General features: G+C 43.0%; 1 protein-coding gene across 1 annotated transcript in view; it reads right to left on the reverse strand.

Annotated features, from left to right (window-relative positions):
• Positions 1–6,064: 6,064 nt before the first annotated feature.
• Positions 6,065–27,520, reverse strand: part of SRBD1 (S1 RNA binding domain 1) — a gene marked incomplete at its 5' end in the record, with an annotated part of 145,231 nt that continues 123,775 nt past the window's right edge. The window contains 3 exons of the mRNA XM_080914190.1: positions 6,065–6,814; positions 9,273–9,457; positions 25,027–25,179. Coding sequence (XP_080770316.1) covers positions 6,525–6,814; positions 9,273–9,457; positions 25,027–25,179 — 628 coding nt within the window. The 3' untranslated portion in view covers positions 6,065–6,524. The remainder of the gene's footprint in view (positions 6,815–9,272; positions 9,458–25,026; positions 25,180–27,520) is intronic.

The raw sequence follows: 27,520 nt of genomic DNA on the forward strand, positions 1-27,520 counted from the left end.
CTCTTCTATCTCTTGTATTCTGTTGGTGATGCTTGTATCTATGACTCCTGATATCTCTCCTATCTCCAGGGTTGTCTCCCTTTGTGATTTCTTTTTTGTTTCTATTTCCATTTTTAGATCCAGGATGATTTTGTTCAATTTCTTCTCTTGTTTGGCAGTGTTCTCCTGCCTTTCTTTTTTCCTTTTTCTTTCTTTCTTTCTTTCTTTCTTTCTTTCTTTCTTTCTTCTAAAGATTTATTTATTTATTTATTTATTTATTTATTTATTTATTTATTTATTTATTTATTTATTCATTCATTCTGATACTCCAGAAGAGGGCATCAGATCTTATTATCTCATTACAGATGGTTGTGAGCCACCATGTGGTTGCTGGGATTTGAACTCAGGACCTCTGGAAGAGCAGTCAGTGCTCTTAACTGCTGAGTCATCTCTCCAGCTCTCTCCTGTATTTCTTTAAGAGAGTTAGTTATTCATGTCCTTCCTCAAGTCCTCTATCATCATCATGAGATATAATTTTAAATCCAAATCTTGCTTTTCAGGTGTGATAGAATATTTAGGACTAGCTGTAGTGGGAGAACTAGGTCCTGATGATGCCGAGTAGCCTTGGTGTTTGTGGCTTATGTTCTTGCGCTTGCCTCTAGACATCTGGTTATCTCTACTGCTACCTGCCATAGCTGTCTCTGATTGGAACCTGTCCTTCTTGAGATTCTAATTGTGTCATAACTCCTCAGAGCCCAGATGTCTCTGTGATCCTATGATCCTGAGTGTGTCAGAGTTCCTAGGAGTCAAGCTGCCTCTGAGATACTGAAGTCCTAGTGTGACCAAGCTCCTGATGTTCTTGAGTGTGTCAGAGCTCCAGTGCTCTTTGGTATGTTCAATCATCTGGGAGTTGAGCTTTCTCTGTGATCCTGGGCATTATAGGGCTCCTGGGTGATGGGTTTCCTCTGTGTGTTGTGGAGATGGGTGTGGAACCAGTGTCCAAGGCATGCTCAGGGATCAAGTTCAGACTGGAAGAGGTGATCTTTAACTTCTAAGTGCTATTAGGAGCAGAACCTGCTTGTCCTCTCATCTAAATAGGAAGCCCAGCTTGTGTGAACCATCCTCACTGTGTAAAATGAGTGAGAAGAAATCCCATCTTTCTTCCTGTGCAACAGACAGTGCTGGCAAGAAGCCTAGTCATCCAGGAGTTCTCCGATCTGTTAATAAAACCCAACTCATAATTATGACTGACTTTAGGCAGGAGGCCAAAGTGAAGACACTAAATTTACTACTGGTTTTCCCATCCTGTCCCTTCTTGCTACTTCCAGTATTCATACAAGTGTTAGCTCTGGGGTCGGTGTTAGAAATACAGACCTTCCTGCCCCAACCTGAGTACTCTATTAATCCAGAGGTAAGCTTTCTAAAGTCTTGTGGCTTCTAGCATGATGAGATGATACCAATATTCTTCAGGAATGTTCATGACATTGAATCTGACGCATCTTTAAATGATGTTTAAGTTTCAGGCCCACAGTGCTGCAGACAAACTTCAATTGTTCCTTCTTCATCCATGGCTCCTGGCATCTGGCATTGGGCCCTATCACAACTGCCTGGGGGAATGACCTTGGATTTTTACACCTGTAGATCCATGCTTTCTCATGTTTTTATTTTGTATTTCACATGGCTATTCAAAAAAGTTCTTCAAGCCCTTTTCTATTTGCTTGTAACCTTTAAAAGTAATTTTACCCATGCATATCCATTTGGAATTTATGTGTTATATGACAATATAATTTTATCCCAATTCAAAATACCACTTGTTAACACACACACATTTCATTAGTATTATGTTGATCTCTTTTGTTCGGTCTGTTCAGCCCCACACACTGTTTAAATGGAAGTAGTTTTACAATATACTTTAATATTAGAGATTTCCCTCCAGGCTTCCAGCTCTGTTATTCCTTTAAAGAACTATTTTGCTTTTCATATAATATTCAAAATAACTTTAGACAAATAACAAACAGGAAAAAGCTATTTGGAATTTTGCCAAATGTGTCTAATAGTCTGCTTTTTTACAGGTGTTATTTTTTGAAGCACTGGCGTTTCTAATTTTAAAAGTATTTCTTTGTGTGTGTGGGTGCCTTGTCTGTATGTATACTTGTGTACTGTGTGCCAATTACCTAGAGGCTAGAAGAAAACATCAGACCTGTGGAGCTAGAGTTACTAAAGGTTGTATGTTACTATTTGGGTCCAGGAATTAGACCCCTGGTCATCTGACAGAACAGCTAGTGTTCTGAATTGCCAAGCTGTCTCTTTAGCCCAGAGCTGGTCTTTTTACAATGCAGTGCTTACCTCTCAGGAACCTAATAAACCTTAAAGCAGCTGCTCTTTTTTTATATTCAGTAGTAAAGTTTTATAATTTTTCATCTTTTATATTGTTTGTTGAATATTTAACATTTTACAGTGTATTATAATAAATGGGAATCAATTGCCTGATTGAGTTTATAGTTTTATTAGGTGATTTATTCATTGACTTTTACTGAACACCAACTATATGTGGGGCAATTTTCTTCATGAAAAGGGCACATCTGGGTACAGTGACAAGCAGTAGGAATGCACTTTATCCCCAGTTTAAATACATGACTTGTTTTTTCCTACATGGTGTACAATCCAGGGCTACTTTGGATTATCCACAACACCAGGATAAACTCAGCACTTCCCACGGAGCTCTCACCAATGCCCCACAGCCAGCACAGCTCCCACTCCAAGGAGAGAGCAAGGACACGATAGTGTAAGTGGTGGCGCTCGTGCCCGACCTATTCTCCCCTCTGCCTTTCCTAGAAGCTGCCCAGATACAGCCTATACAGCCTTCCTTCGTTAGCTGCTCTCTTGTTCCCTTAAGTTAGCTTTCTCTTAGCAAGAAATAACTTCTAATCTAATGGAGAGATTAGGATTGTCTGCCATTGGTTCCCCGGAGCTTTGCTGTTTTTGTTTTATGCTCACCCATTTCACTAGTGGTCTTTCATGTTTCATGACTGTAACTAGCTACAGGCTTCTCCAGAGGTCTCCCTTTGTCTTTCGTTTAAAATAGCTGCCTGTGACACTTGAACCGATCTAGAATTAGCTGGGAATAGAGTTTCTGAGAGATAATCTAGCTTGTTCTTCACTATGTTAAAGGATGTGGGGTCTTGCCCTTCACTGGGCTCTGAGACAATGAATGAAAGAGTTGAGTTAGCCTGCGTGCACTGGTTACTCTCTCCTGACTGTGGATACTGTGTGACCAGTTCTCTGTGACCCCTCGGCCATGCCATGATGGATGACAACCTGGATGTGAGCCCAATAAGCCTTTTCTACCTCAAGTTGCTTGAGTATTTTTATCACAGCAACAAAGAAAGAAACTAAGGCATTACCTAACCCAGCATGTCCTCTTGGATATACTCTACTGAACATCTGGAATTCCTGTTCTAAATCAACTCCGTACTGTACCTTTCACGGTTGTCCATTTCAGTAGACGCCAATTTTATGCGCCCAGTTACTTATGGCTGAAGCCTTGGAAGCATCGTTGCTTATTTCCAAATACAGGCAGAATAATGATTTTTTGCGCCCCCTCTACCATGCTTTTTCTCAGAATTTTAATTTGTTTGTGTGTATCTATGTGTGGGTGAAAGGCCAGAAGAGGGTGCTGGAACCTTTGGCACTGGATTTACAGGGTGCTGGAAACTGAACTTGGGTCCTGTGGAGGATCAACAATTCCTAACCACTAGACAACCTCTTCAGCCACCAATGGTCTAAGTCACCATATTTGATACCAGTATATCCATTGCAAACACAAAGACAAGCTCCACAGACAAAGCTTTCAAAGACTCAGTTCCTGACGCCCAGTGGTCACCTTTTCATCTACTATCTGTATTTGCCATGTCACTGTCTTTTTTACCCCATCATTACCAAAATTGACGAGTTCCAGGCTTTGAAGGTTATGGGCCCCAGTTGACGGCTGCTCTTATCTCTTACCCTTCTGTCCTTTATCCACACCCAAGTGTTCCTGCTCTACCTGCAACCCTTAAGCCTGTGGTTCCTTCTGCCCTCCATTTCCCTTGGGCTCCACCTTTCTTTTTACCAAGTCTGAATTTCAGTTAGTAGTTTCTTTATCCACAGCTTTTAAGTTCCTGCCCTTCTCTCTGGTGTGTACTTGTTTGATATACTTCCAAATCCAAGCAGATCCTTCTCCTCCTGCTCTGACCCTGAACCCCTATTGCTGATCTGGCTGCTGAATCTGACTGACTGTGAAGCTGACCGTCCCCCACCTCATGTCTGAGCACAGGCTGACCGTCCCCCACCTCATGTCTGAGCACAGGCTGACCGTCCCCCACCTCATGTCTGAGCACAGGCTGACCATCCCCCACCTCATGTCTGAGCACAGGCTGACCGTCCCCCACCTCATGTCTGAGCACAGGCTGACCGTCCCCCACCTCATGTCTGAGCACAGGCTGAGCTTCCACTTTTCTTCTATTTCACCCTTTTGTCTTTTTCTTCTCAATCCCCTGATCCTTTCTTCCTTACTTCAAGAAAACCAGAAGACATCTAGAGACCTGCTCTAGGTTCTCAAAGGAGCTCCTGCCTCTGTGCTCACACACCCTGTTACCCTGTCTCCTCTCTAATATGGATGAGCTTTTGTATTCTTATTCTTACAAATTATCTTTATGTTATATTTAAAACAATTTTACAATTTAAATATATTTGATGCTATTCTTTTCCTCCTCATCCCCACTTTCAGTTTTCTCAAAAATCAAATAGAAACTGTCCCAGCATGGTTGATACACCCAGTGTCACTCTGCTGGAGAAAGCGGAGTTTCTCTTCCAGTGGGTACAAGTGACAATCCAGTTGTCACGGCATCCCTACCTTAAACTCCCCACTGTGAACTGGACTCCAACCAAGTCCATTCAACCGAGGATATCCTTAGCTTTCCTGTCCTCTGTATCGAATTTCTTTTCGTCTTCACACGTCATCTCTTCCCTAGAAATACACAGAAACGCACGGCTCCATTTCACCTTCTAGCCATTGTGCTACTTCCCCATCTCCGCTACAGCCAAACTCTACAAAGTCACTGCCTCCTACCCACATCAGTAAGAGGTGCAGTGATGACAGAGATGGGGCCCTTCTTTTCCCAGTTGGGCTATGCAGAGTTCCTATCATGTTAGATAAAAAGGGCAAAGGACACACTGACCTAGTCCCCCTCCTGCTCACAAAAGCTTAGCTGTCAAGAGCACGGAGTTGATCAGGCTCCTTTGTGCAAAGAGCCCAGGACGAGGAGCAGTCCTGGACACCACTTAGCATTCATCTGCATAAGATGAATCCGAGAGCCTTGGCAAGAAGGAGTAAGAAAGACCAACTGAAAAACATTAGCGTTCACTGTCAGGTAAAGACCAGGAAAAAGGAGAAAAAGCTCACAGGAATGACACAGGCAACCCGGCCTTCAAAGGCACCTATGTACACTAGTTAGATGGGCCAAGTGTTGAGAATAGGAAGCACCAGGTGGAACCGGTGAGTACACTACTTCCTGACAACTCCCAATGAGTGACTGATTATATGATCCCAAATCTGCCATCCTGAGGACAAGCAGCAGCAGCAGCACTGCAAAGCCTTCAAGGGTAATGGTTGCTTACTTACAAATTAAGGAATTGCCCAAGAAACAGGGCAGGCCACACTTTAGAATCATCTCCACACATCACCCATGGAGACTGTCAGGTCCGTGTTCACCCACACAGCACTTTACTGAGTCACCATAGCAACAGTGATCGGTGTGGACCATGCTCACCTCATCTGACCCTGAACCGCCATGCGGCACTCACCTTCTCCACCAAACAAGAATAGAGTCAGGGTCGCTTCCTTTGCTGCTCTTGGCTCTTCTTAGCTGATGACTAAGAAAAAATATGGCCCCTGTGATAAATTATGTCTAGAATCTTCCCTCTTCCCTAAGGTACAGTTTCACAAATCACGTCTTTTAATTCAGTGTGGCTTCTAGCATTCACTCAATGAACACAGCACACCAAAGTCACCAGTCAGTCATTTATTGTAGAGGTCAATACATATGTTCTGAAGAACACACTGAAATGATTCAGTTGACGGTCATAAACACATGATAATCTTTTACTAGTATATTTCTACTTGGTTTGCTAAGGGAAAATAAAGATTATTACAAAATTATGAATTATGAGTAAAAGTGCTAATAACACTTCAATAAAATGGCAGGATGAAAGACTGCTAGTCTTAATGTGTTAAACAACACCACACATTTCAAATAAGCAAGACAACCCACCCAGGTCTAAGGCAGCAGATGGTAGCAGGAGGCTGTGAAGCCACCTGCAGTGGAGAGTGGTCGAGAGGAATTATACAGACGGAAAACGGCTGCTGAAGGCACCACGTGAGGATGCCCACCAGCTCTGAGGGAAGTCGGGATAGTACCAGGGGCCCCTCACCCGCTTTCTGGGTTCCATGAGATCTGGCTGTAGAAATGAGGGAACACGTTGGTGTCTGGCCTTCAGTGGGGCACTCACAACACCCGGAGGAGGTCGAGGGAAATCCTAGATCGGGGAATGTCAACGTTGAGGACTTTCACCTCCACTTTTTCTCCAGGGCCCAGGCCCAGGCTCCGCCTCTTCTTTGTTTTGGATAGCTTTGCTTCTGTTATGAATCGGATGGGAATCAGCCCCGCCTTCCCCACGCCTATGTCCACAAATACCCCAAACAGAGTGGCATTCTCCACTTTGCCTGTAAGAACTGTCCCAACCTGCAGATCTTCTAGACACACTATGCTTCTCTTGAAGTCAGGCTTATCGAAATCTGTGAGGAAAGAGGATAAGCATTAGTATAACCAAGAGGCACCATACCTAGAGGGCTGGCAGTCACTGTGTATTGATGGATATGGATGCCCAGATTAATAAAGCTCTTTCAGGGAAGACATAAAGAAGTCTTGAGAAAAAAAAATAGATCTTGAGAGAAACAGTTCACACAGACAATTTTAAAAAGTTTCTTAAATCTTTTCTTTTCTCTAAACCCAGTCTCACTAATGGGCTCGTCAGCACTGCCTGGGAGGATCTGGACGGCTGGCTCACTTTCTTCCCTGTGCAGGACAGTCCGTCTATCTATCTTTGCTCAGTGACTACACCAGACTAAGTCACAAATGCTCAGAATGCGAGTGCCCTGGAGACACGAGGAGTGGCTTTCAGTGCCTGGATTCTTAAATTGTTTCAAGGTGGTCAACACTCCACTAGCTTTTGGACCAATGTGGCCGAAGCCAAATGTTCTCTCTTTACTTAGTGGGAATTCAAGAATCAATTCTTTCTATTTCAAACACATTTATTTAACCGGAATGTATAGGTTCTCAATTACCTATGGCTCAGAACTGTACACCAGCCATAGTCAGTCAGAGTTAGCCTCTCTCTTCTCTAGCTCAGCTGACTGACTGTTTACTGTCATTACCTTGTGGCCTACTCTGCTGCATGCTACATACACAAAGAGGAAGACACTAGGTTTCTGTCTCCGGCTCTTTACAGCCCTCTCCTGGTCCCCTGTCTTCACTGACACTAGCCCTGAAGAGTGAGGGCACAAAGCAGGCTGAGGGCCACTGTGGCTCCAGATAACATAAAACAACAAGGTCTGCGATATGAGACAAGAAGCTTAAGTGGGGCGCTGACTCTAATAACGAACGATTCTTCCTAGCTTGCCTCTACTTAGACCTCATCCGGCCTAACCCCCAGCCTAACCCATGTCCTTTTCCCCCACAGCTGTCGGCTTTACCCTGGTTATTTTTTGGTGCTATCCTTTACGTTTGGATTAACAGCTGTTCATCTCTTTCTTTCCCTCCCAGTCAAACCACCTGAAGACTTGGGTCTTCTTCCTGTAAACCAAGACAAACCCAAGCTCACTCACTGTCCTTCCTGAACAACACTAACGTGAGGACCGACTCTGGGATCTCACCTGATGCTAAATTCCAAAGCAGGAACTTCTGGTAATTTGAACCACACAGGCTGAGACCATGTCAACAGGAAGTGAAACTAAGGCGCCCAGGGCAGAGGCAGGCTGGTCCCCAGGCTGTTAAGGCGGTTTCAAGCTTGGAAATCTCTCCCTCTCCTTTCCTTGCAGAACTCTAGTGCTGCCAATCCCCATGGAGTTCTGATCAGCCGCTCAGTTTAGTTTTGCAAGAAAACCAGAGTCAGGAACCACTCAGCATGTCCCGCAAGACAGACAGAACACTGAACACGGAGAAACCAGAAACCCTCTATGAACTATGTAAATTTTAATACATCAAGAGCCGAGGTAAACAGGCTGCTGCACCGGAAACTCACTTACAAGGAGAGTTTTAACAAAAGGAGCAGTGTCAGCAAAGACCGGAAGCCAGATGAGTGTGAGGAAAGAAGACAGGGAACATTTGAGAAAAGGAGAAAAGAGATGTAACACAAATGCTATAACATGGAAATACTCAAAATGCGTCTACTGCCCCCACCTCCAAATTCACCCCCCCAAATGTGTTGTGACTTAGCTAGGGCAAAGACCGTTGACAGTTTGCCTAGAGAGAGGCCTGTTTGAAGTTGACACTGGAAAGCTCAGGCCTAGCCACACTCTGCTCATCACGGAGGGCCTCTGCTTAGCCGGGTGAACTGAGTGCCTTTGAGTCCCTCAGGTGACCAACACCTTGATAGAGAAATAGAGATGGACAGGAAAGTACAGCCCAGGTCACTTTGTGAACCAGCCGGTGAGTGCGTATTACCAATCCTACCCCTCAGAGACACTCTGATCTTTGTATGCCTGCAGTCCGCAGGCAGAGAAGCAAGCCTCTGCAGTCTCATCTGTAGGGACAGCCACTTTACACGAGGACAGCGGGGAGGCTCTGATGCCCACGTCTGGGGCACTGGTCTTCCTCAGTGCTCTCTCCTCCAGTTGCAGCTGTCTCAGTGGGTCAGTGGGTCATTGCTCTCAACAACTATGGCTATCGCACTTCCTGTGCCCTCCCCCTGAACAGAAAGCTGAGAACACTCTGAATCACAAAGACAATCAACACATAGACATCATCTTAACTGTTCAGTGTGCTCAGCGAAATGGAATCTATAGACCTGGAAGGCTGTAACTCAGGAAGAGGATTCACTTTTTGGTGTGAATGGAAAACCTTATCTTCTGGCTCTTCAGACATAAAGACAGTTTACAGGAGACTCGGGGAGAGCATGCCTCCATGATCATCGTAGCATACACATGAGACGTGTCCACGTGGTGCAGCAGCAAAGCGACACGGACAACAACTCACCTGTTCGGATGTCGAAGGTTTTGGGTTGGCTCAGACCGTCTATGATGACCTGCAGGGTGTGCGCAGGCGTCTGTAACCTGTCAGCGGTTTTCTCTATGCCTTCTTTTCCAAGAAATACATTTATTTTCTGTTGCATTTCAGGCTTTCCAATTTCACACAGTGTCCCCCCAATGAACGACAAAAACCTTCAGTGGGAAGAAAAGCCCAGCATTTATCAGTGATATTACCGTCTACATTTCCTTCCATAGGAAACCGTCAAATTCCCTGGCCCAGGGCACTGCATCAGTCAGTTTTTACTGAGAGGCTGTGGTACGCTCAGTGCTGTGCTATGATTTAGCTAAAGAGCATGTGGGCCAGGGAGAAGGTGGGTTTAGGCTCTTGTGCTATTTCCCAAGTGTGGCACCTGCTCCAAGTTGCCCAGGAACATTTTACCGTGTGCTGTTCACAACAGTTCAGTGTCACATTATCTCACATTTCCTGCAATTTCCAGCAGGAAACCATTTGAATGGTCTGTTGACGATACCAGAGTTCAATGGCATGTGTCAGTCACTGCTGGCCTTGGACACTGCTCAGGCTCCATAACCTCGCTGTGCATGTTCTTCTATGTCTATGGCCCGCCAGTTCCAATGACACAAATACCACCGAGCCACACAGTGAAATTACCCCAAAATCTCGGAGCATTCAACAGGAAAGTAAATCCCCAAGGGTGGTGAGGGGTGGGGCACGCTCGCACTTCCCACAGCAACACAACGGTAATAAAAGGGAGGGTCTGAAAGAAAAAGTGATCCCCCCCCAAAGAATACAAGTAAAACCTCAAAGCTGTAACTGAAGCTGAGCACTGGATCCGTGTACTCTATACCGCATAGCTGCAATGCTGCCCTGGCCTCTCCGTTCCCTGCTTGCTATCCCCCTGGCCTGCACAGAGCCTGCCCACTTAATGAGCTGAGGTAAGATCACGACAATACAAAGCAACAAATTATGGTTAAGACGAAGTTCGCTCTAGTTTCATGTGAGTTCCGGGCCATGCCTCCCTTTCTTGACATTCTTTGGCTGGGTACTTTTCTACACCATTAAGTTCCATTTCCTATGATTAATGGCACTTTAAAAATGTCAACACAGTAATCAAACAGATAGTGATACTAAAGCCCTCACAGTCTCTCCTCTGAGAATACCTCTTTAACACAGGAAGGAAAAGGGAACGGCTGGAGGTCTGTCTCTGGCTATGGCCCCCGTGGCAGACACTGTCCTGGCAGGACGGACTGCTGGCCACTGCCATTCTTTCTGGGCACCATGCTCAGGCAGAGTGGGCCTCTTCAGTGACATCCGAGGCTGAGAATCTCAAGCCTGGTGGGAAAAGGCCTCTCACTTCACATTTAACTAGGATATCTCTCGGGTTCAAATATGTAAGCCTTCTGCATTTCCAGAGCCTTTTTTAAAAAAAGTTATCTAGCATCCAACAAGTTCTCTTGAGGATACGTTTTGGCTAACAGTCTAAGAAAGACAAGAGTGATGCTCATGTCCTTTGGAAATGTGCATAATGGAAATGGGAGGCCAGGGAGACTAAGGCTTCTCCTGCAGGGGAGAGACAGCATGTATGTGCTTGCGTGCTTGATGGACAGGTGGCAGAATGGGCTAGTGACAGGACATAGCTGCTGGAGCGCTGACAGACAGGGCAGATGACACAGGGCAGGGTCTGCCTATAGCTAACTTCCTCAATAATTCCTCCTCTAGACAGACGTTTCTGGTGCTCACGGACTTGGCTTTACTGGTGTACAACTGGTTACTGTGCAGAACACATTCCATATCCTCTACACACCCATTTGCTAATTAGTGGATTTGTACACTAGTCGGCATACGTTAATTAGCATGAAATTAGTAGGCTTTTGAGGTATAGGACCTTGAATAGTACCTATCACTTAGTAAAGCTATGGCAGAAAACTTTCCAGAGCAGCAGTCAGCAGGCTACTTAGAGCTGCAAGATTGCACTGTATGTTCGTCTGTAAATGCAACTCGCTGAGAGGGACTAGATCCGGCAGAATATCTTCTGCATACAAAGGAAGTCCTCTAGCACCCAGCTGTTTATCCTGAGAGTGCAGTTCAATATCATTCCACTCTCACAGAAGCCTGAGGGCAGCAGCCTTGAGATCAATAGTGTCATGTTTGCCTCCAGCTAATGCTTTGTATCAATGGTATTTTTAAATAGCAATGGAACAAAGTAGTTTTTACATTTTGAAAACTTTCTTAAAGTTGACCAGGTCACAGGAAAAGCCTACAGAAGGGGGAGAGGCTGGGAAGAAGAGGAGCCAGCCCTGGGGTGGGTCTGGCCTGGTGGGTCTCAGACACATTTGGCAGCCCAGGATCAGAGGAGACGCTTCATGCTGGAGCTATTCATCAGACCTGGCTTTTGTGGCAGCACAAGAAAGAAGTCTCCTCTACAGTCTAACGTCCCTCCTAGCAGTGAGAAGTATGCCCAACACAAAGAACTCCCTAGCTCCAGAGTGCAAAAGAAAAGTAAGAAGCTTAGAGCCTAGAATGAACACATAATGACAAATGCACACCGAACTGTGCTAGCTGCACATCATCAGGTAATTACAGCAGCAATGTTAACATGCAGGAATGGCTGCCCAAGGCCATGCAGCTACCTCTGTTCAGTGGCGTTTCGTATCGCACAGGTATCCATGCCACTGAGTGCATGTAAAAATTACTGTTATATTTTGCCAAGACAGAATCCATGATGTGTTGGTAATATCATGCCAACACAATTTAATGGCAGATCACTTCTGAGCATTAGACAGTTAGCACCAAGTAAATCCCACAAAGAAGTTATTATGCACATGCTTTTAAATAGACAGTTCTCTCGAGTCAATGAGTTATTAAAGCCATCGTCTCGATCTCTACTGTCTCTGCAAGGCTTTTTCCATTTGCTAAGGGCTGCTGTTGGAGCTGCTGTTTTTATTTAATATGTAATTTCATCCATCTTACTTAAAGTAAGAAAGTAGCATAAATGCAACAAATGAGCACATCATGTTCTCTTAGCACACATCTGCATGGAGTTAGAGCACAGCGCAGCACACACCATGCTTTCTTTTCAAACACAAAGCTACACAAGCTAACACTGCCCATGTTTTCAGCAGAAGCTGCTGCAAAGGCCAGGGCCTTCTTCACAAAGAAAACGTCTTTGTAAAACTCTTCCCCCAAAGAGTAAGGAGTTCTCCAGATTCGTAAGACTCTGCAAATAGCCATTCAGATTTATGTAATCATTTCCAGCACAGGGATTTAGAAGCTGAGGGGTTTGTTACACAGAGCAACATGATACCCTGTAGAGCTCAGAACCTCAGTGATATAACCCCATCACTTACAAGGAGCACACACGGTTTACAGCTGAGAGTGAGAGAGAGAGAGAGAGAGAGAGAGAGAGAGAGAGAGAGAGAGAACAAGCAATGCTACCAGAGCAAAGCCCGTTGTCCTCAGACTGCCACAACCGTCATATCTCATCCACTTACTCTATAGGAGGCTCATCGACAAGTACAAAATTAAACACAAGAGCACAGCCATTTTGTAAATAAGAGGAAACAGAGAATAGGTCACAACTATTAATGTATGGAGAAATTCAATGACATAGGGAAATTTGGCTTTTAAACTGGAGTTGTGTATAAAACGGTGGGGTGCTGACTCGAAATCTTGCAACAGTTTGCTACTCTAAAAACTCCAGAAACTGTACATAGCTTAAAATCTATCATAGTAAAAAGGGGAGAAGAAACTTGAACTCAATGTGACAAAAGATAGACCCCACTGTCCTCTGCCCAGGCTGGTATATACAAGTGCACTGCACACAAGGAGTTCAGTCTGGTTTGATGGACAGGGTGACAACGTGACCATCTCAGCTGTTTTGTGATCACATCAGATGAGAGCCATGGGAAATGCACTGTCATCATGACTAAACATCTGTCAAATTTCTCCTGGGTAAACCAAGACATAAAGCTGGGCCAGAATCTTAAAAAATCTGGGCTGATATGAACACAAGCAAGTATAAATCCAAGTAACATGCATTTATTGAAGGCCCCAGTGCTACGGATCACCCCACAGATCCACAGAAGCTAACAGAGCAATAATGAAAATGGTATTTAAGTGGCTTTTCTTAGCATTTAATCAACACCAGAAAGTACAGAGATTATTCTATAAGAATATACAGCTGACTAGGTTTTAAAAACATAGTCCGAACAAATATTCTGAAAATGTAATGGGGCTTTCTCTAAGGCTCACCCACTCAGCCCCCAGAGTCGAGTTTTAAGTGGTATGAACTATCTTATCTGGGCCAGGTGGGGACTTTAGAGTCCTTTTGTGGCACCATCTGGAATGTCTTCAGAAAGTCTTCTGCATCAGTGAGTAGCAGAAACTCAGCAAGAACAAGGAAAAGCTGCCATGACTGAGGAATACAGGCATCTGTTGAGCACCAAGCTGCCATTGCTTTCAACTTGGCAGACTGCGTCCACACTTCCTTCTATTTAAGGGCTGGTTAGACAATGCTCAAAAGCAGACCTGCTGCCTGTCAAAGTAACTGCAGTAGGCCTGGCCTCAGGCGCCTGTTTCAGAAAATCTTGACATTCCTTAGCACTGAAGTATAGGGAATTAACTTTTTTACCTAAAAGGAAGTACCAGTTAAATGTCTTTACATGCCTTCCAAATGGTCACGAATTAGGGTGATCACACAGTTGGAGACAGTTGAAGATGGCGCTCACAGTTTAACCAAAGCATGGAAGACCTGGTGCAGCAATAACAAACGTCACATGCAGCATTGGTAACCAATTCCACAACAACTTGCTATGACTCTCACACTGTGTAAGTATCAGAGTTTAACTTATACATTATAAATTAAAAGCAACGTATGCATGCGTGTGCACACCTACGCGCACACCCACACCGCCATGTTGCTATTGATGTGAAGATGTGTAGACTCCTCTTGTCTTACTTAGGAACTGCCTCAATAATGACTGGTGCCACAAGGAGTTCCAGACCCCACTCTGCCATGGTAGGAGCAGGGTGACACCGTCCCATTTGGTCACCTCCTTCCTAGTGAGCTCAGGTGTTTCTAACTACACCGGAAGAGCATGCTTAGCTTTATTTGAAAAACATTTATATATGTGACTGGATGGAGACCAGGCCAGTTGGGATTGTTTCAGTTCTGCTTGTCCTCTCAGAGGCAGGGTTTATGTGCAGATGCACACATACCTTCAACGTGCTCCATAAATGGTGCATTTCAGTCTCTCAAGAATCTCGCACATGTAGCTTTGCTCACAAGAGACTCAAACTGAGGGAGTGAGTCACACAGCTGAAGCCACACAGTCGGACTGAAGGAAGAGTCACAGTCCTCCATATCTCACCCATGCCTCGCCCCCGACTTGAGAGGAGCTTCAGTGTAGACCCAAGATTGAGACTGCAGATAAAATTTGGCACCCAGAACTACTGTCTGGGAGCAATTTATTATTATTTTTTAAACCAAATTTGAAAGAAAGAAACTTTGGCTCTTTTTGAGTTACTGAGTAAGGGTTGGACAAAATTAAGTTAGTGGTTTCAAAGGCTGCAGCCTCTATATAGTTCAAAAACACTGTGTTTAGAATTAATATAATTCAATTTACTGCCTGTAAAGCTATAATGTGGATTAGTGCCTGTGACTATTTGAAAGAGGAGGGTAAATAAAGGAATAGCATTCAGAAGCACACAGGCAGCTGACAGAAGGAAAGGCTGAAGCAAGCCACTCCAGTGCTACTTGGAACAAACCCAAGTGACAGGAAAAATTCCTAAGAGACAGATTTTATACCACAGGGCCAATTGTCAACGATGTTCCTTTCCAAAAACTAACAGAGGCTTATTAACATCCACCATTCCACCATTAACACCCACCACTTCTGGCTGCCCAATGAATGGGCCAGGGACACTGTCAGAATGGGGAAGGAGGCTGTAGCAGCTACTGATGATGACACAGAATAAGAAGACAGAGATTCAAACCCTCAGCTAGACTGGGAGCAGGAAGGAGAATTAACAGGAGCTGGAATCTATGCCTCCCTGAGTGCTGGGCTCCAGACTGAGGGCCTAAGATTGAGCAAGAGTGGACAAGGACACCTGATGCATACGACAGAAAATTCCAAAGCCACACAATTCCATGGCTGCCAGGCAGCTCCCCCTTTGTTCTCTTCCACTGGGAGTAGCAGGCAGAGTAGTTCTATAGTAGAAGACAGAGAAAGCGGCCTTATCCTCAGTCCCAGGAGCTGGTATTAATATGAATTAATAATGCTAACTGTGAAAATCACATCCAGATTACAGAGAAGAACAGGACCCCACTGCCACCACTACTGTGACTTCCCATGCTTTTTCTGTCTACAGCTTAGCTGAAAGCACCTTCTTGATGACAGTACAAGTACGTGGTCTTTACAGTCACTACTGTGACTCCAACTGTGTATAAGACATGCATTAAATTCCCAGGCCCATTAGGTCACTGCTGACATTCTAGTCATTTAACAGACAAAACCAAGGCCAGAAATATCAAAACCATTCCCAGGTCCAACAGCCAGGATCAGAGCCCAGGAAGTCCGAGGGCCCTTAAACTTTCTAGGGCTCTCCACTGGTTTCATTAAGAGTCTGAAGTGGGCTGTGTTAGAACAATGTGTATGCCGTCCAGTTCTTCAGCAGGCAGGTTCTCTTTCTCTTTTGATATGCTGAGTATAATTTCCTGAAAACTACAGCAAGAACATTTAGATCATTATTTTCATTGGCCAATCTTCCCAGCATGCTTTTTCTGGGGACCCACTGTTTCCATCTTTCCAAGGCTGGGATTACAGGCTGGCCACTATGGGCATCCAGCATTTACTTGGTTCTGGATATCCAAACTGTGCCCCCCACACCTGCATGGCAAGCACTTTACCACCTGCTTGCTTTTTCCACAGAGAGTAACTGAAACTCCCCGTACCACAGTTCTTTGTCAGAAGCTTCGTCCCTGGCTGGGCACATCTCAGCTTCTACTGATGGCTCTAAAAGAGAGGTTCAGGCAGCACAGAGGCCCTCACAGGCCTTCAGTACTAGGGCTTGCCATCCGCCCTCATATAAGGCAGGGCCATCGAAGAATTTCTCCAGCTGTCCTACTGCTAGCCCAGGGGTGCCAATCAGGGTCTTCCACCCACTGTATGCATCAGATGGATTTGTTCCATTTGGGGTCTTAAAAACCCCAACATAGTTTCTCAATATATCAACTCAACATTGCCCTTTCTTCTCTCTCTCTCCCTCTCTTTCCCTCCCTCTCCCTCTCTCCCTCCCTCCCTCCCCCTCTCCCTCTCCCTCTCTCCTCCCCCTCCTCCCTCCCTCCCTCCCTCCCCCTCTCCCTCTCTCTCTCTCCTCTCCCTCCTCCCTCCCTCCCTCCTCTCTCTCCTTCCCTCCCTCCCTCCCTCCCTCCCTCCCTCTCCCTCCCTCTCCCTCTCTCTCTCTCCTCCCCCTCCTCCCTCCCTCCCTCCTCTCTCTCCTTCCCTCCCTCCCTCCCTCCTCCCTCTCTTAACAAACATTCCTCCCCACCTCTAGAAGCTTCATGCCAAGTTTATGTGATTATTCTTGTCCTAGACCTGACTTTAAATCCACAGTTGTTGATGCTTTCAAAATACACTTTGCTGCATTGTTGTGAGAGTCAGAGGCAGGAAAATCTGCTGTAACAAGGTAAGTTCCATAGCTCTGAAATTTTAGCATTGAGCTGATAGGGACTACTCTTTGAGCTCTGCTCACTTGGCACATGATTATGACACCACATACCTTACTCCTACTCTGCTGGGATTTCTGGAAACCAGTCTTAAAAAAATTCTGCCCAACAGCCCAAATGGAAATAGCATATACTTTATCAAAACAAGTGCTGAGTGAGTCTTGACATGAAGTTTCCTGGCATTTTTCAACTAGTGCTGAGAACACAGCGGTGTTGGAGTTTGACTATCAGCAGTGCATTGAATTCTTAACACTGCAGTCTGTGGCTGAGTGCCAGGCTCATGTGATGCAGAGGGCTTGGCGGGACCTGCAGCCCAGAGCTCCCTCCTCCCCTAACTAAAGCAGGAGAAATCAGATATGTGGCCGGCTGTTGGACCAACCAAAATGGTAGAAGAATGAGAGAGGAGTGCTACACACTCTTGCTGGGCTCACTTCTGCTCATAATCCAGCTGCAATTTTATTTATGGCTACAGTATCATACACAACGAAACCACTCACACGTGGATATGAATTTCTCCACAACAACAACAACAACAACAACAACATCAAATGCAGGCAGAAATGCCCATGGCCTTCCTCTGCTTGTCTATTCTGTAATGTCTGAGAAGGTAGATGGGATTTTCAAGAATGGACTTAGTCGGTATGTGGCTAAGGCAAGAAATCCAGGAAAGACCCAATGTGTTCACAGTGACTACGCTTGCACACGGACTGCGGCCATTTTAGACAGCAGAGGAGAGCTGGAAGCAGAGCTAAGCGTTCCCCTTATCCTGTCAGTTCACGTCTTCTGCACCATTCCCTCCCAGTCTCTATGTTTGTCATTTATCCCTTCAAATGGCTGGGTCGGTCTTTGTTGGATGCTGTGGATACAGTGGTAAGTTAGATTCTCAGTCTCATGGCCTACAATAACTAACTTTTAATTTAATTGCTACCAGCCTAACAAATCTGATATCACCTTTTCAGATGCATTATTTATAGTATGGGTTCAACAACAATTGCGGAGGCTCACAACTTTAACTATACTATTACATTCTCAAGAAGCCTCACCAAAGCAGGAGTAGGAAACAGTTTCAGATCCTGGACTGGAGGGCAATATTTAGTAAGAGGCCATGGTGAAGCTCAAGGGTATCTCTAACAGTACATGACAGGAGCCATTTCACTAGACCAAGTCCCAAGCTTCTGTACTGAGGAACTGAATGGATGAACTGAAGAAGATGGCTGTGGTTGGAGCGAGATTTCAGGGAAGGTCTGGCATTCGATTTTAATCACGCCAGGCTTGAGGTGCTGAGGTGCGTATGGACACCGTCTGAACTTTGGAAGAGTGGTTTAACAAAGAGTACATTTAGGAGCCGTGCGCAGTGATGGAGTGACGCAGGATGAGTCTAGCTTTTCAGTCTCACTTCCACGTCGCTCTTCTAACAGTGACTCTTCTCTTTTAAACTCTGTTCTCCACAAGAGTCCCTGGGGTTCATATTGTTTTTGCCACCCGTAACTTACTGTCATGTCATCTGTCAGTGAAGATTATGGCTCTATTCTGCTATATTTGACACCATTATTGGGGCTATCAAAAGGAACCGGTCTTAATATTTAGTGAGACTCTAAGCTGGGTTTGGAGCTGCAGAGTGAAAAGGCTGTTGTCTGCTTGTTAGAAACAGAGTGTAAGGGGCAGGGAAGAAGCAGGGAGATTAGTCAGATGGACTGCAGTAGCTCAGTCAAGAAATGATGGAGACACTCAGCAGCGACGCTCCTGAGCGGGTGCACATACTCTGTGCACCTGAAGTTCTTCAGGATGCAGACTCTCAGGGAAACTGCTAAGAGGTTGGACCATCTGGTCCTTTTGTTCTGGAAACAGAAACTTTCAAAGGCAATAGACATTTCTGCATTAGCACATGTATAGAGTGCTCAATGCCTACAGAACAGCTAAGGAGGATCCTCTGCTCTTTCTTTAAGCGGGTAAGGCATCTGTCCATTTTTGTAAGTTAGCCTGGACTGTATAACCAACTGTAACACACATTTCTATCTATGCCATTTGAAAGGATGGCATGATAAATCCTCAGAACTCTGTAGCTAATAAGATTTATTGGCATTGCTTAGCTCAAGTCCTGGCTGAAGACATTTTCATATGTCAGCCAGTCTCAGAGCTGCTCCATGTAGCGGGATCAGCATTCATGTTACCTGCTTTGTTGTTCTTTTCTCCCCTTCCTGTCTGCAGCCAAGACTTTCAGTTTTTTCCTGGTCAAATCTAATCTCTATGAATTTTGTTGGAATCTATAGGTTTTTTTCTTTTTTCTCCAGTTGAAACAGAGGCAAAACTTCTTCCCCAGCTTAAGACATCTCCTTCCTTCCATTCTGAATATAAGACATCCTTAAAATAGATGAACTGTTCTGATTCAGCAGTTTTCCCCCATAATCCAATGTCTCTCAATAGCTGTTGTAAATTTTTGTTCATTAGCATTTAAAGATGTAAAGGCAATAAGGCATTATATAACCTATCCCTGGAGGGTGCTTGTTACCCCGTTCTGTTTATTAAGCATCTCTTTTAAAGTATAGTGAAATCTCTCTACAGCTGCTTATCCTATAGGATTATGCAGTACACCCGCAATATGCTTGATGTTGTAATGTGCAAGAAACTGCTTTATCTTACTAGAGACATATGCTGGAACACTGTTGGTCTTACTTTGTACACGTAAGCCCGTAATAGCCACAACTTCTAATAAACGTGTAATTAGAGAGTCAGGTTTTTTTTAGAATTGAAATCAGTTAGTCTCCCATTGAAATTCTGAATACTTATGCAGGGTGTACCTATGGTACAGTGCACATACTTTTATTTCTGAAACTCTGCAAAATGAAACACATCCATTTGACAAATTTCATTTCTTTGGGTACTGGTTGGGTTACTCCCTGCAAATAATGGAGTTTGGTTATATAAAGAAGAAGTAAGGCATTTTCTTATAATGTCCTTGGCTTGTTGCCAAGTGAAAGAAAAAAAAAACTTTCCTTAAACCTTTGCTGTAAACATGATGTTTTTATGAAATTCTGAAGATTCTAGGACATTTCCTATTAAGAGTTGATCAATTTCATCATTACCTAGTGCTAGAGGGCCTAACAGACCTGTATGGGATCTGATATGTGCTATATTTAATGGATGATTTCTATTTCTGATTACTTGTTGTAGTTGAATAATCGGTGTTCTGAACCACCTTGGATAAGTTCAGTCATCTCTATATGCAAAACAGTGAGAGTCAGTGACTATGTTAAGATATTCACAAAAATCTAACTAAAGAATGGTATACAGCTCTAATTTTTTAACTGAAACCAAAGGTCTCTGAACCACTTTATTTCTCCCTGATTTATAGCCTGCCTTTCCTGACTTATGTATACAAGTTTAGAGTGAAGAGGCTATAGAAATTGGTATCCCTTTTACTATATGAGAGAGAATCCAATTAGTTCTTTTACAAATTGAAGTCACTTGTTTTTGGGGTATTTGCTGCTAATTTCTTCCCCCTAATTACTGCAAGTCCTTTGCCAATGTTCATTTTCTGCTCATGAGAAAATGTCAGCATTAGTCAGAGGTACTACAATTTCTGTTGGGTCTATTCCTGCTAATTGATTAAGTATCATTTTTCCTTTCAGAATCAATTTAGAATCAAATTTCACATAGGCCTTTGATTTTTTTACTCTGTATGCTAAAATTATCCATCTAAGATATAATCTTCTTTCTGTATTAGAATTCCTGTGGAAGAGTGAGTAGAAGGCAAAATAACTAAAATACATGTCATCATTGGGTTCAAACTATCTACATGTGCATCTTGTAATTTCTTTTTTACCAGAGCCAGTTCTCTCTCAGCCTCAGCTTATAATTTTCTTGGATAAGTTAAGCCCTTACCATCTTATAAGGTTTAAAATAAATGTCTTAGGTTTTGAGTAGTTAATCAAATTGTGGGCCTTGGCCAATTAATATCCCCAATAGTTTTTGAAAACCATTAAGAGCTTTAAACTGGTCTCTCCTTATTTGTACCTTCTGTGGCTAGATGTTTTGCAATCCTATCTTATATCCTAATAATTAATAGAAACTTCGCTTGGTATTTTTTCAGGAGTGATTTGTAATCCCCAACAAAGCAAAGTTCTCTTCAAAGAGTTTTCCCTAAGGAATCTTCATCTGAATCAACCAGTAATAGATCATCTATATAATAGTCAATTATGGATTGAAGAAATAATGTTTACACATTATTTCTAAATAGCTGTTGTACAAAATATTGACCATTTAACATTAAGGTAGGACTATTTAACATTCCTCGTGGAAGCACTTTTAAATGACACCATTTTATTGGACAACTATTATTATAAGTAGGTACTGAAAAAGCAAACCTTTCTTTATCATGCTTTTGCAAAAAGGATTGTGAAAAAGTAATCTTTTAAACCAATCACTATGATAGGTTATGCCTTAGATAACAACGAAGAGCCCATTGGCTGAATGATTTTATTGATTGCTCTTAGATCTGTTAATATCCTTCAGATTTTTAAAAATAGCAAATAAAGGAGAATTCCAAAGGCTGGTGGACTTTTCTATTTATTGAGCCTTTAGTTGCTCTTGGACTAGTGTTCTAGTGCCTATAATTTTTCTTGTCATAGGCCACTGCTCCATTCAAAAAAGGCTTGCTAGTTAACTACTGGTGTCCTGTTAGCAGTGGTTCCTCCACAGAAAGTTGGAGAGTCAGCTTCTGCTGGGTCCTGCTTATGGGCAACTTGGACTGTCTGTAACTATTCTTGATAACAGTTTTTGATACCTTCACCAGGAACATCCTCTATTTTACACTTTGTCTCTGGTAATGGAGGAATAATTCCAGCTGTTTCAATAGATCTCTTTCCCATCAATTCATGGCTATATTAGCTGCATATGGCCTTAAGTTTCCTCTTTGACTTTCTGGCCCTATACAGTTAAGCCACTTTACGCTTTGTTTTATCTGGGATAAAGTTTCAAGTCCTAGAAATTGTATATCTACACCCTGAAGAGGCCAATCTTGAAGCCAAGATTTTGAAGAGATTTTGATTACGTCTGCTCCAGTGTCTACTATGTCTTCAATGTCAATATTATTTATAAATGCCTTTAGTTTTGGCTTCTGATCATCTATAGAAGTTTGCCAAAATAGTGTTTTTGTCTCTTTTGGGTTTGTTTGTTTGTCTACCTGCTCTGAGTTTGATATCTGGGTTATTAATGTCTATCTTCAGAGTGGAGTTGTTTAATTGTTTTGCAGATTAGTTCTCCACTGCTACCTAAGATGGCTGATATTAATAATTTGATATCAGTGCCTACAAGAGGACCCATTGGGAAATTCCCAATAAGGGGTTACCCTATCTGTCACTTACTGATCTACATTCACTAGTCATGCCGACCTTTGCTTTTGCAGATTCCTGATGGCTCAGGCCTTCTTTTGGAAATAGCTTGATTCTTCTTACAATTCTTTTTAAAATGACCTTGCTACCAAAATTAAGACATGTGACAGTTTGAAGTTTCTCAAAACTTTTAGATATCATTTCTCCTATTAAAGTTATGTCATGTGAGTGGAAATCTGTCTCAGCTGTATTACTAATCTATCCTTTGGGGCCTGATTACCATTTTGGATTTAGCCATTCATATTTCTGAAAGACAAAGATGTAGTCAGTGATAGGAAGGTTGCTATCAGTCAAAGATGTTAGAGAATATCCAAGGCATATACTCCAGACACACATTCTTCTTTATGGGAAACCTTACTTTTCTTTCAATGCCACACACCATTTTTAAGAGAATAACACTCTTGAACAACCACTACCATTGTGATAACATTCAAGTCTGGCTCCAGTATGATCTGGTAAAGAACTCAGGCTTAGAGCGACAGTTGACCTGGTTCAAATCTTGGCTCTGCTAAGCTTAGTTGTCTCAGGTGACTTACTTTCTTCCTCTGAGACTTAGCCAGGCCTGGGAGTATTTGCCCCAGACATGAAGAAGGAGAGAGGTATGAGAAGTGAACAGAGATGACCAGCCACATTAACTTATGAGCTAGTCGAAGAAGAGCCAAAGCTTATGGCCTAGGTATTTATAAATATATTTGAGTTCTCAGAGTCATTATTTCTGGGAACAGGGTCATGGGAGGGAGAGACTTTGGGCATTTGGACAGGGTTGAGACTGATGGACTAGAGGGGACTTGAAGTTGGACCGAATGCATTTTGCAGTATACTGTTGCTTGGTATGATCCGTCATGTGTTTTAGCAATTTATTAGCACCAGTCACAGTGGGGCTAAATCTCTGAGTACTTCACTAGAAACAGAAAGACACCTGTGAGCACACCTAAATGGTGACATTTTTAAGAAGTTCTAAGAGCAATGAGCTACATTTTGCCAATATTATGGGGTAGTTTCAGCAGGTCTGGTTTCAAATGAAGGGACTGTCTAGGGATGAAAGCAAGAGTTTATTTTGTTCTTTAATTTTGAAAGAATTTTAGATTTCATTGATATTGGTATTTTCTAAAAGTCAACTTTAACTTTATTTATATTTTACAAGAGAGAGAAAATAAACTAAAGAATTATTAAACTATGCCTGAAGAGTTTAATGAAAAGTACACTGATGTCTTCAGTGCTCTTCCCAAATAAGTTGGTGGATAAACAGATGGACAGACACAGACAAATGTGTGGAAAGGTAGGTGCATGCATGCTAACATCCAAATGCATGAGTAAAGGAATTCCCTGCATCTGTCAATGACTGTCATCATCATCATCATCAAACTCTGAAGAAGGCAGACTACTGTGGTGTCTATGGAGAACTTTACAAATCCTTTTCTGAGTTACTCCTCAACTGCAAACAGTTTTTAAAAAAGCAAGGTCTCTTGGGGTTCTATTTCTATGCAGAGACACCAGGACCAAAGCAACTGTTATAAAGGCAAACATTTAATCAGGGATGGTTTAGTTTCAGAGGTTTAGTTTGCTATTGTGGTGGTGGGAAGCATAGTGTACAGGCAGACAAGGTGTTGGAGAAGAAGCTGAAGGCTCTGTGTGGCTATGCAGACAGCAGGGAGAGACTGTGCCCCACTGGGTCTAGCTTCAGCAGAGAAAGCATCAAAGCTTGCCCTCCCAGTGACACACTTCCTGCAACAAGGCCATACCTTTACATAACGCCCCTCCCTATGGGTCAAGCATTCAAACGCTTGAATCTGTGGGGCTATTCCTATTTAACCTACCACAAGTCACTGACGTTTACCAAGGCGAGCAAATACAAATGATTTCAAAGCAATCTCCAGATCCCATATTTAAGATCAAAGTAAAAACAAACTGGTTTTAAAGCCACTACTGTATTTCTAGTCAGAACCTTAGGAATTTTTGGTTATGTAGCAAGTCATAGCTTTTGAACTAATGGAAAATTTTAAAGATAACTAAACATGCAACTAAAACGTTGTTTTTGGGTCCATGAGTGAGTCTTGCTGCCAAACCTGAGGAGCCATGTGGTCAAAGGAGACAGAGCTGATTCTTCTTGCCAGTTGTTCTCTGACCCCACTCTCCACATGTACACAAAAGCAAATAAATACAATGTGTGTTTTAAAAGTTGGTTTTTTTTTTGAGCACCTTATATTAAGCTTCTCTTGTATAAAAATCATCTGTTAATGTGTTCTCACTAGAAGAATATTAGACTCTATAACCCAACAGGACAGAATTTCTTGGGAATGTTGGCTGTTTATATTTTCAAACAGGAGTTTGTCTTTCAAAGAGTCCAAGTAACACCAGGTGCTAGTCAAATGAGTCATGCTAATTTCCAAAACAGACAGAGTGCCACACAATTTCCACTCCACACATCTCTCCCCTAGAACCAGCAGGCTCGACAACTCCAGGAATCTTGGCTTCCCTCCTCACTGCCAACTCAGCAATGTGAACTAAAAACAGTTGTCATGTTACGTACAGCCTTGTTTCTCAGCTCTCCTTATACCCATACAAACCATGTGCTATCCCAAACTCACCGAGCACATGGAGAGTTCAGGACCTGGCTCTGACTCACCTGACGGCTATGTCATAGGATTCTGGATGGATGCAAGTCTGGTCCAGTGGGTTTGGGATGAGGGTGACATCGGCTCTGTTCTTCTTTTTGCCCAGCTTCTCATTTGTGACCATGGCAGCTTCCTGGCTCTGGCCTGAAGAGTCAGTGTTCTGACTACTGCAGTCAATAAAAACATGATAAACACATTCAAAGACAGGAAGTAGGGTAGAAAAGCAAAGAAACTTTCATTAATTAAGTGCTTAGTCCTCTGCTATGCAACACACACACACAAACCATTCACTTCACAAAAAACTACCACATTAAAACACTATTAATCCAATTTCTGTTACTCAGAGCCAAAAACATTCATACACGATTCAGTCCATGCAACTGTCATTCTAGAGGAAATGAAGGAATAAATACAATATCTCCATCATAGTAAGATAACAAAGATGGTTTCTCAGAGCTGAGGAAAGTCAAGTTTGCAAAAGAACCTGAATGCAGAATGAGAACGTAAAGATGCCCATAGCTCTCACTCTGCATAGCTACGGGACACTTCAGGATATTAAAAAGGGAGAGAATGGCTTCCAAAAGAATTTGAAAACAGTATTTAAAGATAAGGCAATCCAAACCAGACTGGCCTCAAATTTCACAATGCAAACAGGAGACATCAGAACAGAGACTTGCAACCTTGCAGGTATAAAGAAAAAGTCCTGAATGTTAAGCCAAACCATCACTGAATAGGAGGACAAGCTGACAATATGGAGACATGTAGGAGCTTCAGCAAAATCCGTACAGTGTCTCAGGAGCTCTTTACAAAGGAACCCGAGAGAAGCACTGATTAGAGACAGGAACATGCACTATAGTGACAATGGGAAGTAGAAACCAAAAGGCAACTGCACGCTTACAAATGTTATTAAAGTGTATGCATAAAATTAAAATAGCGCTACTTATGTATGTATGTGTGTGTGTGTGTGTGTGTATGTGTGTGTGTATGTGTGTGTGTGTATGTGTGTGTGTACGCACATGCGCAGACACCATGAAGGGAAACAGATCTAAAGAGAAGGAGGCTGGGAAACTGAGGGAAGTCCTAAGTTTCAAGCCTTTTACAAATGGATAGAGCTGCTGACTAACTCCAGAGGTCATGACGTTCAACAAAGTTGAGGATAATCACCGGGAGAAAACAAACAGAGGATGTGCAACTTTACCAAGGAAAGACAAAGACAGAAAAACAAGGAGAGGCATGAGTGGGAAAGTCTGTTCACTAAGAATTCAAGAGAGAACGTCAGAAAGCAAGATGGGGAAATGTGGAAGACAGAAGATTTGGTGCAATTAACTAATACAATACATACGAGAGTGTCAGGGTCGGACAGAGAAGTTAGCATCAGTTAAATGCACAGCAAGAACAAAATAACAGCAAATGCATTCTTGTAGGAACAGGGAGAGCAGCAATGCTAGCAATTAGGAAATTAAAAACAACAAAACCTACCGAGGTAGCAATTCACACGATATTCTTATTAAAGGCACAAACTGTCTAGATGATGTAACAGTCACAAAAAATTTCAAGCACTGACCTCAGTTGAAAAATATTAAGCTTTGAAACAACTCAAATGTTTATCAATAAGTCAATGAAAACATGAAATTATAGCCCTTCTGTAATTTAATTAAAATATTACACAGGCCTTGTAGGAAAAAGAAGAATAAAAATTTGTAGGTGATACTTGGGAAGGTGTACAAGTAAAGCAGTGTTTCAAATAGTTACACAGCACAGGCCTTCTGCCCATACCCAATAGCAAACACACAGCGGTGATGTGGAAACACACTTACGGTGTGGAACTAAGCACAAGATGAAGTGAAACAGCAAGGCACAGCACGCTTCTCATTTCTCTGAAATGCTATGCCAATTTTCTGACCAAGCTTTCAAAAACATAGAATAATAAAGGATTATTTAATCTTCAACAGTTTTCATTTGTGGCTTCTGAGTTTTGTGTATATGGTGTATCTGTGTGCAGGGTACATGCGTGTACATGTATGGCTTGCGTCTTCCTCCATTAAACTCTCTTACTTGTTTTTCAGAGACAAGTCTTTCACTGTATATGAGACTCGCTGGTTCGGAAGGGCTGGCTGGACTGCCGCAAGCCCCCGTGGCTGTCCTGTCTTCGCTCCCTACCTCCAGCATAGGACTACAGGTGAGTGCGACCCCAGCTTCTGGGTTCTGTAATCTGGGTGGAAGACGTCCTACCAACTGCTCTTTTGCAAGAGTTTTCCATGTCTTGTGCTATATGTTCAGTTTCCCTCTTCACCTTTAACTAGATTTAACTAGGTAGATGCCATCTACCTAGATTACTGAAAATAAGAAGTGAGTTAGGGCACATCCTCTGCATACGCCCCTTCTGAGTTACATTTTTTGGTAAGTAATTTTCTGTAAGCATATGAAATGTCACTTTATCACAGCAACCATGTCACAGTGCATTTGAGATGTTATTCTGCTCCACTTATCAAAACCCATGTTTCA

The sequence above is a fragment of the Micromys minutus genome, assembly GCF_963924665.1.
Source record: "Micromys minutus genome assembly, chromosome: 3".
Lineage (NCBI taxonomy): Eukaryota > Metazoa > Chordata > Mammalia > Rodentia > Muridae > Micromys > Micromys minutus.